Genomic DNA, 15798 nt, shown 5'->3' with positions numbered 1-15798 from the left:
GCCACTATTGGGAAGCTGGGATCACCACTGGGTAAGCTGCGTTCTGTACATCAGGATATGAGATCAACTGGAATTAGAGGGAAATCTGCCAGTTTTGCTGAGATTCTCTTTTTGCCACACCAGTTTCAGTTCCTTGGTTGTTTTCTTAAAATCCTCGTGAAAACTTTTTTGTGCATATGTATTCTAATATACATATTTTTGCATGCAGTTTTACCTAATATAATGTATTTTCTTTTCTTTTTGTGAATATACACATTATGAACACATTCTCTAATATATGCATGACTGTACATTTTTGTTGTTGTTGGAGAACCGCATCACAAAATTCAGAGATGTGTGCATTTTGATGGATATGTGTGCTTCGCTTTGCGTATTGTTTCAGGAGGTGTGAATTACATAAAGGTAAAGGGACCCCTGACAGTTAAGTCCAGTCGTGGATGACTCCGGAGTTGCGGCGCTCATCTCGCTTTATTGGCCGAGGGAGCTGGCGTTTGTCCGCAGACAGCTTCCGGGTCATGTGGCTAGCATGACCAAGCTGCTTCTGGCAAACCAGAGCAGTGCAGAGAAACGCTGTTTACCTTCCCGCCAGAGCGGTACCTATTTATCTACTTGCACTTTGATGTGCTTTTGAACTGCTAGGTTGGCAGGAGCAGGGACCAAGCAACGGGAGCTCACCCTATCGCAGGGATTCGAACCGCTGACCTTCTGATTGCTAAGTCCTAGGCTCTGTGGTTTAGACCATAGCAAAACTGGTACAAATTTCTCCTCCATCCCTAATTGAGGTGGAGAGAACCATGGCACAGGGATGCAGCTGACAACATTCAGGAGCATCCCTATATTTCTGTTAACATCCCTCTTTCTGTTGTAATTGCCTGGAGGGGATGTAGTCTTGCAATATTATTTTTTTGTTTCTAGCACAATGTTTTCTAGGTCTTTCACTATTTGGGGGCATATTAAGCAATTGAAATTTTCCAGCTGTCTCATTCACTTCCAGCATGTGACTAAAACTGAACACACACAGTTCAAGTGCTCTAGCTTGGCCTCTGATGCAATCCATTCTGGCCCACTGTAACCATAACAAAATGTGCAAAATAAAGAGCAAAATATACAAAAGGGAAAAATGCAAACTTTTGTCAAAATACAAAAGTGAGTCCATCAGCGAAAAATACAGAAAAGGCATAATTACTTTTCTTGTCTGTATCCTTGATCGACACAGGGACCATACTTGTATGCGTAAACAAAGCGTGGGATATAGTCAGATGTAATGGCAATAACAAAAGCATTGGTGATGACGGCTAGGACTCCAATTCCTTCAAGGATTCCATACCAGATCCCTAGGAGAGGATAATTATCATGAGGCTAAACACAAAACAAGCAAACATGAGAAAGCAGATTATGTAATACTTTGTTTTCAGTCCATGTTCAAAGAAGCCTTTGTTCTAAAATAGAATTAAATCTGCACTTTCTCAATTGCCCTGCACAGCTTGCCCTTCATTCGAACTGAGTCTAGAAAACAAACAGCTTCCATTTTTAGATCCAGTTTGCAAATTTATCATCCACAGCCACAGTATGTGATGCCTCATTTGAGACTCATTTATAATTATTACACTGCAGGTACAAAAACAACACCATTGCCCTTCCAAAAGGCTAGGACCATATCAGATTACTTCTGGTGCCATCTATTTTCATTTGGGAACTGGTGGATCACACACAGCAACACTTTGACCTGCACTTGGAGCTGATACAGCAGAAAACAAGAGAGTGAAAAATGACCACTGCTGTCCTCTGCCCTGGGTAGTGCAAGCAGCGAGGAACTGGATGTGGTAGGAGACCTGCTACTCAGTTCGGCTTCACTGTTTCCAAGCCAGGGCTTGGGATTTCTCTCTCATGTTGCAGTTACAGATAGGTAGCCGTGTTGGTCTGCCATAGTCAGAACAAAATAAAAAAATTCCTTCCAGTAGCACCTTACAGACCAACTAAGTTAGTTCTTGGTATGAGCTTTCGTGTGCATGCACACTTCTTCAGATACACTGAAACAGAAGTCACCAGACCCTTCTATATAGTGAGAAGGTGGGGAGGGGTATTACTCAGAAGGGTGGTGGGGTTGGGTGATTGGCAGATAGCTGTGATGAGCCTGTTGACGACTCTTGATGACTGCAATAGGTCTTACAGGAAAAAGCAAGGGGTGAGAAGGTGAAAACCTCTCCTGGACAATGACAGTTCTCTTTCTCAAGCTCTGGGAGGAAGACCTTTCATTGCCTACTGACAGCCACCCAATCTTAAACAACTCCTAACCCACAATAATACTACAACCAGACTTAACACAGACACTGGCACCAGAGCCTGCAATAAACCCAGATGCCAACTTTGCTGCCACATACACCTGGACAACACCATTACTGGCCCCAACAACATCACACATACCATCTTGGGACTATTTAATTGCTCATCGTCTAACATTGTGTATGCCATCAAATGCCAACAGTGTCCTTCAGCTCTCTATATTGGACAAACAGGCCAAACCTTACGCCAAAGAATAAACGGACATAAATCTGACATCAGGAATCACAAGACAGAGAAACCAGTAGGAGAACACTTCAATCTCCCAGGACATTCTATACAAGATCTCAAAGTAGCTGTTCTATTACAAAGGAATTTCAGAAATAGACTGGAAAGAGAAGCTGCTGAATTGCAACTTATTACCAAACTTAAAACCATGGAGAGACCTGGTCTGAACAAAGACATTGGATTCTTATCTCATTATACATGACAAAGCCATTTTTCACCTTCTCACCCCTTGCTTTTTCCTGTAAGACCTATTGCAGTCGTTAAGAGTCGTCAACAGGCTCATCACAGCTATCTGCCAATCACCCAACCCCACCACCCTTCTGAGTAATACCCCTCCCCACCTTCTCACTATATAGAAGGGTCTGGTGACTTCTGTTTCAGTGTATCTGAAGAAGTGTGCATGCACACGAAAGCTCATACCAAGAACTAACTTAGTTGGTCTTTAAGGTGCTACTGGAAGGAATTTTTTTATTTTGTTCTCTCTCATGTTGGTTAGTATTTGTAAACCAAAAACAAAACTTGCAGACTAAATGATAAAAAGAAGTTGCTACAGTGACTGCACTTTGTCTCACCTATATCAGTTGCTCTTGCAGGCATTGGTCGCCTCCACTGAGTGACAAATTTATATGCATCAAGCCGGATTTCTATGATATTGTTGAGCAAGGCCAGGAGAGGTGCCAAGGGAAAAGCAGCAACAAAGATTGTGGTGAAGCCGAACTGTAGAACTGGAAAGAAAGTACACAGGATCAAAAAGGGAGAACCACTCTTGGTTACCCTTCTGTTTTCTTTGGAGTCCTATGACTTGGGCCTTTATTAAGGTTCAGAAATTGTATACTCATGGGGGTGGTAGATGATTGATGGAGGACCCCAGGTGAGAGTCAGGAAAATGTCCGTGTCCCAAGGTGAGAGGCTAGAAGAAAGGGAATATCCCAGGTGAGAGCTGGGAGGAGCTACCATCTTCTGTTGGTGGCAAGGGCTAAGAATTACTTTTAAGAGAGGACTCTTATTCTATTTGTATTGTTAATAGCAGCTATCCATGTCTAAGAAAAGACGGAATTTGTATGACATTCATCAAATTACATACATACATAAATTTATTTGTATGCCGCCTTTCCATAGTTCAAACCATGCTCAAGGTAGCTTAGAGCACACACAAAAATCAAATAATTACAAACGTAACAAAAGTGGTCATAAAAAATAAATGAAATATGAAAAGTACACAACCAAATTAAGCAAAAAATACAAAAAAGATAATTAATATAAAAACCAGCAACAACTCTATCCACAATTTAAAAAAAACCTAAATAATACTCCAGCCTAATAGTCTATTCAACAGACTCACCTTTGTAACTGGAGTCAGTCAGGGTCCCACCTTTCCAGGCCAGGTGGGAAAAGGCCTGCAAGGCAGGGAGCAGGTCTTACCGGACTCACAGCCAAGAATCTACCAGTTCTTTTTTTATTTATTTATGAAAAAGGGCAACTTCATAAGAACACTCACCCATCTCTAAGTACTCATCCATCAGACCGTGGAGATTCATGGGCTGTAGATTCCAATCTTTTTCCCACTGAGGTAGAGAAATTTTATGCTCCAGTAACTGCCCTCCTTTCTTGATCTTGCGTCGTGCCCACCAATTTTGCAGTAACCTGTATTAGATAGTCAGAGCATAGAATCTATGGTAGCACTCACAGTAACAATTTAATCATTCAACTGATGGCTTAACTCATCACTGCTCTCCTAGTTTCTCTCATTACTTGTGAACATTTGTCTCCTAAGAGAAGGACATCCTAAGAGAAGAGACAATCCTATCAATGCCTGATGACTTGTTGAGAATTCCTCCCCCCAAACCAGATTACAACACTTTTAATGTTTCTGCAGATAAAGTACGGCTAAATTTTATCCCAAATCCCTTTAAATATTACAACTGATTGCCATGTCCTGCATCTAGTATTAATTTTTAGTCTCAAACTCTCCAGTCTTTAGGAAATAGAGTTCCGTAGAGACGGCTTCTCTTTATGCACCTCCAAGGGTTAGCCATGCAGGAGAGGACATTCCCTTGGCCAGCAGATACAATAATCAAGTCATCATATGATATGATGCCTCTGTTCATACTTACGGATAGCCAAGTTCCATGAAGTTGTTCCACATCTGTTTTAAAACCATGATGACACCCATCTGCAGGCAGAGGTCTATCAAACAGCCACTGGGATGACACTGAAAGCAGATACATAAGAACGCAGAAACATTAAGAAAGAAGATAGAGGAAAAAAGGCAAGATACAATTGCAACAAATTGGCAGACATTTGTTGCTTGCTCAGTGGTGCAGAGCTACAGCAACAGCCTGCGGGCAGTAGTGTTGCTGCTGCTTACCGGTAGATGGAGAGGCAAGGTGGTGAAGAGGTTGGGTCTGTGTGTATGCACTAGTGGGAGCACCAAATTGGCTCCATTATTGTGTCTGCATGGTCTTGACCTTGCTGCCACCTTGCTTTCCTCCTCTTGGCGAGTGACAGCGATGCTGCTGCCAGGAGGCAGCTGCTGTGGATCCACTTGACTGGGTAAGGATTTTGGGTTAATTAAAACATACTGTTGTTCTATACCAGGCACGTCCAACTCCCAAGAGACTGCAATCTACTCACAGTATGAAAAGACCAGTGTGATCTACCCACTGTCATTGCCAGGAGTTGTTGAGCATTTTTAGGGGAGGGTTGACCAAAGTTGTTGACTCCCCCCCTTTTATTTTGGTTGTACATCACACCATGATTGACCTGGGACACCCCCACGATCAACTGTTCTATACTGTTTGGAAGTCAAGTTTGGTGAGGGTGATTAAATTATTATCTAATCTACTGTCAAAAGGTTGAACAAGCAGGTTAGAAGTAGTAGTTCTGGATAACTTGAAAGACTGCACATTGCACATGCTTCTGTAACATTTTGGTTGACCTGATAATAATAATAATAATTTTTTTTATTTATATCCTGCCCTCCCCAGCCGAAGCCGCGCTCAGAGCGGCTAACAGCAGTAAAACAATAAAACATTCTAAAATCATTTCATTATAAAATTAATACCAATCAAATTAATGGCAACCATTGGGCTAGAAGTTCTCGGAGGATTGCCAAAGGAGGGAGTCAGGCTGTGCCCTGGCCAAAGGCCTGGTGGAACAGCTGTCTTGCAGGCCCTGCGGAAAGATGTCAAGTCCCGCAGCGTTCCACCAGATTGGAGCAACAACTGAAAAAGCCCTGGCTCTGGTTGAGGCCAGCCTAACCTCTCTGTGGTCTGGGACTTTCAATATGTTTTTATTTGAAGACCGTAAGTTCCTCTGTGGGACATACCAGGAGAGGCGGTCCCGTAGGTACGAGGATCCTAGGCCATATAGGGGTTTGAAGATTAAAACCAGCACCTTAAACCTGATCCTATACTCCACCGGGAGCCAGTGCAGCTATGTGATGTGCAGTGCAGTGCAGCAGTGCAGTGATGAAGCTAGTACCCTAAAGCACACACACACTTACAAAGAAAGTTTGGTGTTTAAGCTATTCCAGAACATACTTTAATTCCCGAAAATTCACAACTATTTTAAAGGAAAATTTTCAAAAGACCATTTGTTTTTATATCATATAAAAATATTTTAAATGCTTTAAAAAAGAAAGAGAATAAGAGGTTGACCATTTCAGACAACAGTAATTTGGTCCATGAGCAAAGGAATGTGTGTGTGTGTGTGTGTGTGCACGCGCGCGCATGTGTATGCATGTTTATATGTGTGTGTGTGTGTGTGTGTGTATATGTATATATATATATACATATACATATATACAGAGAGAGAGAGAGAGACAGACAGACAGACAGATGGACAGACAAACAGACAGACAGACAGACAGTGATTTTACATTGGTACAAGTAAAATTTATCCTTACTTCTTCCAGTCTCCATCTGTTAAAAAGTTTGTTATACTTTCCAGGACGTCCAGCAAACCTATAAAATGATATTTCGGTTTTTCAGCTGAATTCAGAAAGAATGAAAATATTTGACTCTCACACATTTTTACCGAGATAAATTAAACTTAAAGCTAAACCAAAGTAAATCCTTATTACTTATCTCACTTTATGTTTTGATGCATGTTGGAAAAGGAAAAGTGTATCTCCTTTTTAGTACTAATTGTGAACCTATTGATACATCACTCTGGGAACTGCAACTCTGTGTAGGTAAACGGGATCTCCTAACAACTCTCGGCACTTCAAGCAAATCACAGTTCCTAGAATTTTGAGGGGGGAGGCCATGACTCTGCAAAGTGCACTGAATGTATAGTGTGAATGTTGCCTCATTGTGGTAGAAGTGCATTTTGAGGGGAAATGATAAATGGAACTCTGTTCCAGCAGATGCCACCTCCACAACTGGCAGTTTCCCTCCAGATAAAAATGGAGGGGGAAGCTTCCACTTCAGTAAACACACCTAAGCACTCTTTTCCTGATAACCAAAATTATTTGAATTAGTTCATCCCCATTTCCCGAAACTATTGGAATACACATGTGTAAACTCCTCACACATGTTGGTTTACAATACATATACCTTTCTCCTCCATGTAAGTGATTGGTGAAACACTCCTTAAAAAACTGGGATGTACTTTAAATCAGAAATAACATCTATTAACAATAGATTTTAAAATATAATGTTATTTTGTTCTGGGAGTTGCTTACATGCTTTTCTCAGCTCATTTCAGATATACGTACCTTCCAAGGAAAAAGGCAATGTAGAAAATGGAGCTGTTTAAGTTGACAAACTGGAAGAGGAACATTTTCAAGGCAAAACTATTTTCCCATTCTGAGTCAGTTCTAGGGTGTTCTATTAAAAAAAATGCAACAGAATTCACAATATACATTAGTCTGGAAATAAACATTTCTAACTTTTAGCAGGAAAGATCTAGATTGCCATATACACATAAAGGTGTCTGTGACACTACATTTGAAACGCACTGTTTAAAGATTATTTTTAGTTGCAAAAAACCCAACTATTTACATTTGTTCTGAACAAGATAAACATTTATATTAAAATATTACAAAAAGTCATGAGATTAAACATTAACCATCCCTTTCCTCAGTGTATTTGTTATGAGCGTGGTGGTTCCAATACAGCGAACTAATAACACTGGCTACTTACTATTGCTACTAATTGGAGTTTTCTTTTTTTAAACTAATGATAATTGCTGTATGGAGGGCAATTTTTGTTGAGATCATGGCTAGGCTGGGATTGTGTGCTGCTGTTTTGCAAATAATATTTTAAAGTCCCTTTAGACAGATGCAATATACGCAGCCTTTATGTACCAAGTTCTTTTCATTGAAATGTTGTTGCTGTTGTTTCCATGGGAAGCTGGCACTGGAAGAAGGAACAACTTAAGGGAGAATTCTACTTTGTACACATTCAGCTTGACCATAACCAATCTTAGGTGCTAGATCAAAGCAAAGGTGTTTGTAGCTGGGGTCCAGCATTCTGTTTTCACAGTAGTTAACCAGGTTCCTGGGGGGAGCTCATGGGCACTTTCTCCACACATCACAAAATTTTATACACTTTTGTCATGTCAACCCCTATTTGCCTTCTTCTTCCACCCTAAATTAAAAAGGCCCAAATGTTGCAATCCTCATTCTTCCAAATAATAATCATAATCGTCTTAAGAAGCTGAGGTGCACCAAGTGATCATTAGCATTGCTGCCAACACACTTGAAAAGCTTATCAACACCCCAACTGAGCTGACCTGCACCTTTTCCTTTCAAGAAACAAACAATAACCATATTTTAAATTGAGGAAGGCCTGAAGGGAAACCATGTTGATTCATCTCATGAACTGAGACACCACAAGAGGCTTCACCATATGAACAGCCACAATTGCTTTGGCAGACTCCTCATTTTGCCTCACTTCAAAAATCAGAATCTTCTGCCTGGCTTTAGGAATGAACTGCTGAGGTTACCACAGTGTCTTTCACCATAAATAAAATAAACTCATAAAACAGACTCATATTAAAATATTCAAAATTCTCAGTAATAAAGTGCATTATAATAAAAAGACCTAGAGTTGTATCTAAATGGTATCCCTCCATTGATCAGAGGCTTCTTGATCCAGTGAAGGCTTCCATGAGTGGAAACGGGGGGTGGGAGGGAGAGTAATTGTAACAAGTTTCTCCTTTTTCCTGCAGCCCCTCTGGGTCACCTCCTATACTGGCCCCAAGGGTTCTACAACCATTTGAAGCAGATTTTGGGTCTGCAGAGCGAAGGGAAAATCAATACAGATAACCTCTCATTCTCTTTCTTCTTACGAAAGTGTCCACTCCATCAAGGAACCTTCTATCAGCAGAGGAATACAACTGGATACAAGCCATAAACTCATATTTCTTCCTAGCATAAAGTCACATAGACAATGTATTGGCAACCTTTCATATGAGCTATCGGCAAAATTTAGGTATGATTCACCATGATCATCTTAGAAGGCCTCTGGATTTAGATAATCTCTTGCAATTATTGGTTCAGGAGATGTTCTTCCTTTCACCAGGTTTGTTGTCTTTCAGGCACACCAGATATCGATTGCTTGTAATTGCATATGTTACATTATCTGTGTCGTTAGGCACTTTATCAGATACTAGCACAAGTATGGAAACATTCATCAGTGCAAATCACTCACCTAAATCTGTTAAGAGATAGGCAACTTTTTCATATACCTGGAAAAGAAATAAGAAGAGAATAAAAGTGTTCTAGCAATGAGTTCTGGAAAGACTTCGAGAAAAATATACCACAGGTGTGTGTGCATGCATAGATGCATACGCAGTGGGGCGGGGGGGGGAGATTTAATTTTGTTTGCATTTTTAATGGGAAACTAACTAATTCACTTTTAATGTGAAATCAATTGATGTGAATCTGACAAATTATTTTGTGGGCAGCTTCCCTGCATGCAGGGGAGCCACTCATGAAAGAGCAGCAACCAGCACTTAACAGGATCAAATCCTCTTGTGTGGTGCTCTTCAGGGAACAGGAAAAGGAGGGGCCTGCTGGGATGAAGAAGTCAGGCAGGAAAAGTATTCATCCACCCACCCCTACCTTCTTGCAGGAACACACAGCTGCCTGGTAGGTCTCCCCTTTTTGTACCCCCCCCTTTCCCACTCAAGCCTGCCCCTGCTTCCTATGCTCTACCCTCTGACAGGCCTGGATCTGGGCCTTTTACCTGACCTGTCTTGAGCTAGGGCTATCTTAACCCAGCTCAGCCAACAACCAGATTCTCCCCCAACCAGCCTGATTCAGTTCATGACTCAGTTGTATCCAGTGCGGAGAGCTAATGTAACAAACTCACCTCTGGGGATAGAGTTAAAATGAATCTGCACTTTGAGTGCTATTTATGAAGATGCTTAAAATACAATATACAAGTCTAGCTACATAGTACATTCAGCTTCAGTATTGTGCCTACTTACTTGATAGTAAACCTCACTGAACTCAGTGGAACTAACAGTAATGTAGACTTGTATTAAATTACACTGTTAAACATGTTTTCCATTAAATAAATGTAAATGTATATGTGATGTGTGCTTGTGGGTGATTGTTTCTAGTTCTTTGAAATAACTTTTTTGTCTGCTCTGGAGCTCCTTCATCAGAGACTTGCCAAATAAAATGGAAGAAGCGACTTAGTTCTCTAAGATTTTCACAGGAAAAATCATGTTTAACTTTAAATGCATTGAAGACACTGCGTTTAGTATTGTCGTGCTCAAAATCAATGTGTCCTAGCCTGATATTCTGTTAAATAAAATCAGAAATATTATTGGGGTGTTAAATAGCAAACTTTAGCTAGATCAGGCTACGATGATTACAACTACTCTCCTCAAAATCAGTGTGTCCTAGCCTGATATTCTGTTAAATAAAATCAGAAATATTATTGGGGTGTTAAATAGTAAACTTTAGCTAGATCAGGCTACGATGATTACAACTACTCTCCTCAAAATCAGTGTGTCCTAGCCAGATATTCTGTTAAGTAGTATCAAATATATTATTATGGTGTTGAATATTTAATTAAAGTACTATGTGTGTCACGCTTATCCAAACAAAGTCAATAAGTTCCTAGGCTAGAATTTCTAGTTTTATATGCGTCAGCTCAGGGACGTATATAGTCATGAAAGGTATATCCACACCCATTCTTCTTACACGAGCATTTGCCTTAGGGCACGGCCAGATTTAAATTGAATATTTATTTCCTGGAGTGTCTCCATATTTGTAAGAGCATTGACTTTCTTTCTCTGCTAACATGCCTATACTTGCCTTGATCCTGATATGGAACTTCAAACAACATGAATAATGGTTAGAACAATGTTTCAAAAGCCTGTTTCTCAGTATGATCCTCATCTCCTTAGTTCCTCTGCAATGATACTGAGAAATATTGTCATGGCAGACATTTGCCAGAAGGGCGTTTTGAGGAGAACACCTCAGAATCAGATACTTGAAAGCCTAAAGTCTAATCAGTTTGCCTCAGCACTGAACAGGGATGGAGGAGAAATTTGACTCAGTTAACATTTAAAGGCAAATAACCTAATATGCGAACAGAAACACAAACCTTGAATTTTGCAATGCAAGTCTCAAAGCCAAGTAATGTGTACAAAAATGGATACACTAAAGCGAAGTGTTCATAAAGTGCATATATGAGTGAAAACAGTACGCAAAATACATTAGGGAAAGTAATATCAAAATTAAGGGAAATATGCATTGCTCAATATACACTTTATCTTGAGGCAGGCTGCGTAAGGAGAAGCTTCATATCTAGTTATATTTGCTAATGTTGTTAGTGATTGGTTATAAGGCCAAAGCCAAGTTCATACTATAATTAGTTTTCAGAGTTGCAGTGGAAACAAAATTAAGGAGTCCCAGAAACTGGCAAACTGGACCACTTGTTACAGTTTTAGCTTACAAACTAGAATTGCTTTAATTGAAGTTAGTTTTTATTAGATTGGGTTGTTTAATTGAAGGTGCTGCCCAGTAATGGCCAGAGGGTTAGAGCTGGTTGGGGGCAGTGTTGTTTAACTGACTTCCCCAAGCAGAGGTTGCTGCTGGTTACCAGAAGGGAGAGGGTTAAGGCAGCAGAGAAGTCAGACAAGTGTGGCATGGTGAGTGTTGGATTGACTCTACCACTGCATCTGTACCACACCAACCTTCCCATCACCTAGCCCCCCCTCCCCTCAGTTACCAACAGGGAAGCCAAGGAAGCAATGCTACCTCACCACTCTCTGCCCGCCCCCTGGCTGCTGCCTTACACAAGGAACAAATGGTATACCAATTCTACATTTTAATTCATTTTGTATATACTCCGACGAGCCTTCACTTATGAATAAAGATTGGGAACTTACAACATTAAGAGACATGATGATCATAAAGTTGATGCAGACTCCTGTGCCTGATGTAGCAAACTGCCAATACTTTTTAATGAAATACCACTGGAAAGAGGCAAACTGCTCCATAGCCACAAGGCGATAGACTACAACTGCAAACACTGCGGTGAGGACTAATGAAATCTGCAAACAGATAAAAATAAGAATATTTATACCAAAAATAGGCATCGGCTGGGAAAAGATTCCACAGAATTACAGGCTTGTAAATACTATGAAATCACATTTCTTTCAAGACCGAGTTGCTTGTTTATTTTTCAGTTAAAATAATTATTTAGTCCTGGGATTAAATTGCAGACAATGACCCGCATTTCCTTATTTTACTTTACTATATAATGAATTACCTCTGAATCTGAGAAGAACTATAAACAATTTTGGCTGATAGGAAATAGCCCGTAATTCCTTTACAAAATGTCCAATTTTTTTTAGTGACTTTACCATGAAGAATATTCCTGACACAGACACCATCAGTCGACTAAGTTTATCAGGGAAGGGTTGAAAAGGTTCAGGCTTCCCTGTTATAGGATTTACTCGTTCCACTTGAGAATATTTTGCTTCAAATTGGGGGCGAAGCTCTTCCTGCAATTACAAACATTTATTTCAGTTCATGCCTGAAGTGGTTGGCATGTATACATATGGCACAATGATGAAAAATTTTAATACTTCCCTTCATGTTGATATGCTCCATATACTTTATATATCACTTCATAAGGTATTATGGAATTTTAACACTAAGATGCTCTGGGAAAACCCTGAAGATAGATACCTTTAAAACTGCTATTTGACAAGCAATGTGATATCAGTGCCAGCTGAGTATCTTATTCGTAGTCCTATTTTAAAATTCTGTTTTCACACATTATGTCCCTTTTAGATATTTATTTGTTGGGGATTGCTGGGCCCTATATCAGCAGCCACATCCCTGACCTCCACACATGAAAAGCTGCACATCACTCAAATCCATACCAGATACTGTATGTATGATCTGGTACCCTGCAAATGGAGTGCCCAGATTGTGCCCACACATATTTGGGTGTATGTGCATAGGCAGGTGAAATCGAGGCAAACTCAGCACTCACACAATAGACTAACAGCACATGAAAAACTTCAAAAACCCTGGCACCCTGAATGTAGACATCAAAACTGCTGTTGTAATGTACTTTTTATGAATCTTACCTCTTCATCTTCCCAGTCTATAAGATCCCAGTCATAGGTTAGCACAGCCCTTCGCCTCTTCCAAAACTCTAAGAACACTGTAGCTGTGAAAGCCATGAATTACATGTTAACATTAAAATCAAATGACCACCGAGCTCAGTGAGTTGCTCATTGAATTGCCTTTAAAGTGCAGTATGATTAAGCTGACTAGGACACCAACTATAGCACTGTGATTTGTCCAGTTTCACTGGTCCTCTAGCTGCTCTTTCTGCTGCGGCTGAAAACTATGAAGGAGAGTGAATCTTTTTCTTTCTAGCCAATTAGTGCTGGGTATCATTTTCTAAAAATGGAAACCTTCTGCACTCCAGAAATTCAAAAGCTTCTGCAAAGCTAACTCATTTTTTTAGTTTAGAAATGCAATAGTTCCAAAGAACAGCAATGGCATTGAAAGAATTAGCTTAATGTGTAACACCCAATTACAGCGGTGCCTCGGGTTACAGATGCTTCAGGTTACAGACTCTGCTAACCTAGAAATAGTACCTCGGGTTAAGAACTTTGCTTCAGGATGAGAACAGAAATCGTGCAGCGGCAGCACAGCGGCAGTGGGAGGCCCCATTAGCTAAAGTGGTACCTCAGGTTAAGAACAGTTTCAGGTTAAGAACGGACCTCCAGAATGAATTAAGTTCTTAACCCGAGGTACCACTGTATACCCTAATGCAGGGAAATGATTTCAGCCTGAGGGCCACATTTCTTTCTGGCTAACCTTCTGAGGGTTGAATGTCAGTGATGTGTGAAGCCAGAGGTAAAAATGAGCAAAGCGACCATGTTAATTTTACTTTTATGCAGCAGGCTAGTTTCCACACACCCACACCTTTACTAATCTCCATTCAGACAAGCACGAAGCATTAAAACAGATTTCAGTTTGGGGGGGGGATACTTGGATGGGAACTTGAATAAAACTTGAATAAACTTGAATAAAATATGTGATGCCCCCTAGAAAGCCCTGCCTTACATAACTGATCACAAGATGCAGCAAACACACACACTATTTGAATGGGGCTCCCATCTCCTCAAATATTTTATTGCAGGGGTGACAGGACCTTGGACCCTAGGAGTTGGCTGCTATGGATGGGAAGCAGGGACAGTAAGGCCTGTGACTTGGAGGGATTAGCCAGGGTTAGATAGAACGCTCTGAAGGACAGCATTTTGCTTCCAGGCCTGAGATTCCCCATTGCTTCCCTAATGTGTAATTCTTACACCTAGATGAGAAACATCCAGACTGGTGCTCTCTCGCTCTCCCTCTCTCTCTCTCTCTCTCTCTCTCTCTCTCTCTCTCTCACACACACACACACACACACACACACAGCCAACAGTTGTCATTTGTCAAGTTTTAGGACAAAATGAAACCTAATCAGGCATGAAGCTACATCTATGAGCTTTTCTCCAATCCAATCCCTTACTCCACCCTACAGAATCTCTCAGGTACAGACCCAGAATATATTCCCTATTTTTGCAAGGATTAGGTGACAGAAAGACCCAGCTCACATCTAACACTCAGCCAAATCATGGCCTAGCATGAACCATGCGGTTTCCTGGAGTGAAGATAGCAGGCAATGGGCACTCCCCTGGCTCTGTGGCTATTGCACTAAACAGGACTAAGCTATGGTTTGGCTTAGCATGATATCCCAACCCAGGCTCATGGTTTGTAGCTAAGCTGCAACCTAGGTTTTTTCTTGATTTACCACTCATGGTTTGTCTGAGGTATGTAATGTTAAGAAATCCATAGCTTAGCTCTGGGCAGCATGGCAAGAACAGGGCCAGAGGATGCGTGCAGCAGCTGTGATCTCCACTCTAGGACAATGCTCTCTGATCTACTGTCCATTAGATATAGCAGGTAAACCTGAATTATGCTTCCTGTCAGGAGTCTAGGTCTACCAGCCAGGGAGGAAATAGGAGACAATTCCATTAAGTTGCACAGTGAGACGAAGAAGAAGAAGAAGAAGAGTTTGGATTTGATATCCCGCCTTTCACTCCCCTTCAGGAGTCTCAAAGCGGCTAACATTCTCCTTTCCCTTCCTCCCCCACAACAAACACTCTGTGAGGTGAGTGGAGCTGAGAGACTTCAAAGAAGTGTGACTGGCCCAAGGTCACCCAGCAGCTGCATGTGGAGGAGCGGAGACACGAACCCGGTTCCCCAGATTACGAGACTACCGCTCTTAACCACTACACCACACTGCCTCCACAATGTTACCGTTTGTAGTGAACAACATTCCATTTTAAGAAATGAAGGTCTTGATCTTGGAAAAGGCTGTGCCCATGGAAGTCCCTGCACTCGTGCAACATCCTGTTGCCTTTAATAGCACTTCAGATGGCCATGGGAGAATGCCTGCATGGATTTCTCACCAACAAAAGCACTGAGGAATTATTTGAAGTACCCTCAAAGCTTTCAAGAACTGCAGGTTGGAAACAAAGCAATTGACACCCCTCTTTTTGATATAATGGCACAGGAGATGTTGTCTCAAAATATTAGCAGAACAGAGAACTTTGAAAAAGTGCAGCCCAAAGACCAGAACCTTGGTGAGATCAGTTTGTTACCTGGCACAATGTATACCCACTTCACACAAGAAATAGATGTATTGTTTCTGGGAGCTACATCTGATCCGATATATTTATAGATTTATT

General features: G+C 40.9%; 1 protein-coding gene and 1 long non-coding RNA gene across 6 annotated transcripts in view; one reads left to right on the top strand and one right to left on the bottom strand.

Moving 5' to 3' along the window:
* The window catches only part of LOC307216712, a 427955-nt gene that overhangs the window by 188964 nt on the left and 223193 nt on the right, over window positions 1–15798 (top strand). The window lies entirely within an intron of this gene.
* The window catches only part of ANO3 (anoctamin 3), a 241881-nt gene that overhangs the window by 8724 nt on the left and 217359 nt on the right, over window positions 1–15798 (bottom strand). For all 5 annotated transcript variants that reach the window (XM_079963900.1, XM_079963901.1, XM_079963902.1 and 2 more), the window contains 10 exons: window positions 13138–13220; window positions 12403–12543; window positions 11926–12090; window positions 9228–9264; window positions 7289–7400; window positions 6476–6533; window positions 4683–4780; window positions 4067–4212; window positions 3141–3293; window positions 1187–1334 (listed from right to left, as the gene is read on the bottom strand). In XM_079963900.1, coding sequence (XP_079820026.1) covers window positions 1187–1334; window positions 3141–3293; window positions 4067–4212; window positions 4683–4780; window positions 6476–6533; window positions 7289–7400; window positions 9228–9264; window positions 11926–12090; window positions 12403–12543; window positions 13138–13220 — 1141 coding nt within the window. The remainder of the gene's footprint in view (window positions 1–1186; window positions 1335–3140; window positions 3294–4066; window positions 4213–4682; window positions 4781–6475; window positions 6534–7288; window positions 7401–9227; window positions 9265–11925; window positions 12091–12402; window positions 12544–13137; window positions 13221–15798) is intronic.

This window comes from Podarcis cretensis, assembly GCF_951804945.1.
Source record: "Podarcis cretensis genome assembly, chromosome: 1".
Taxonomy (NCBI): Eukaryota; Metazoa; Chordata; class Lepidosauria; order Squamata; family Lacertidae; genus Podarcis; species Podarcis cretensis.
Note: the sequence above shows the minus strand (reverse complement) of the source record. Positions and strands in the feature narration are given on the sequence as shown.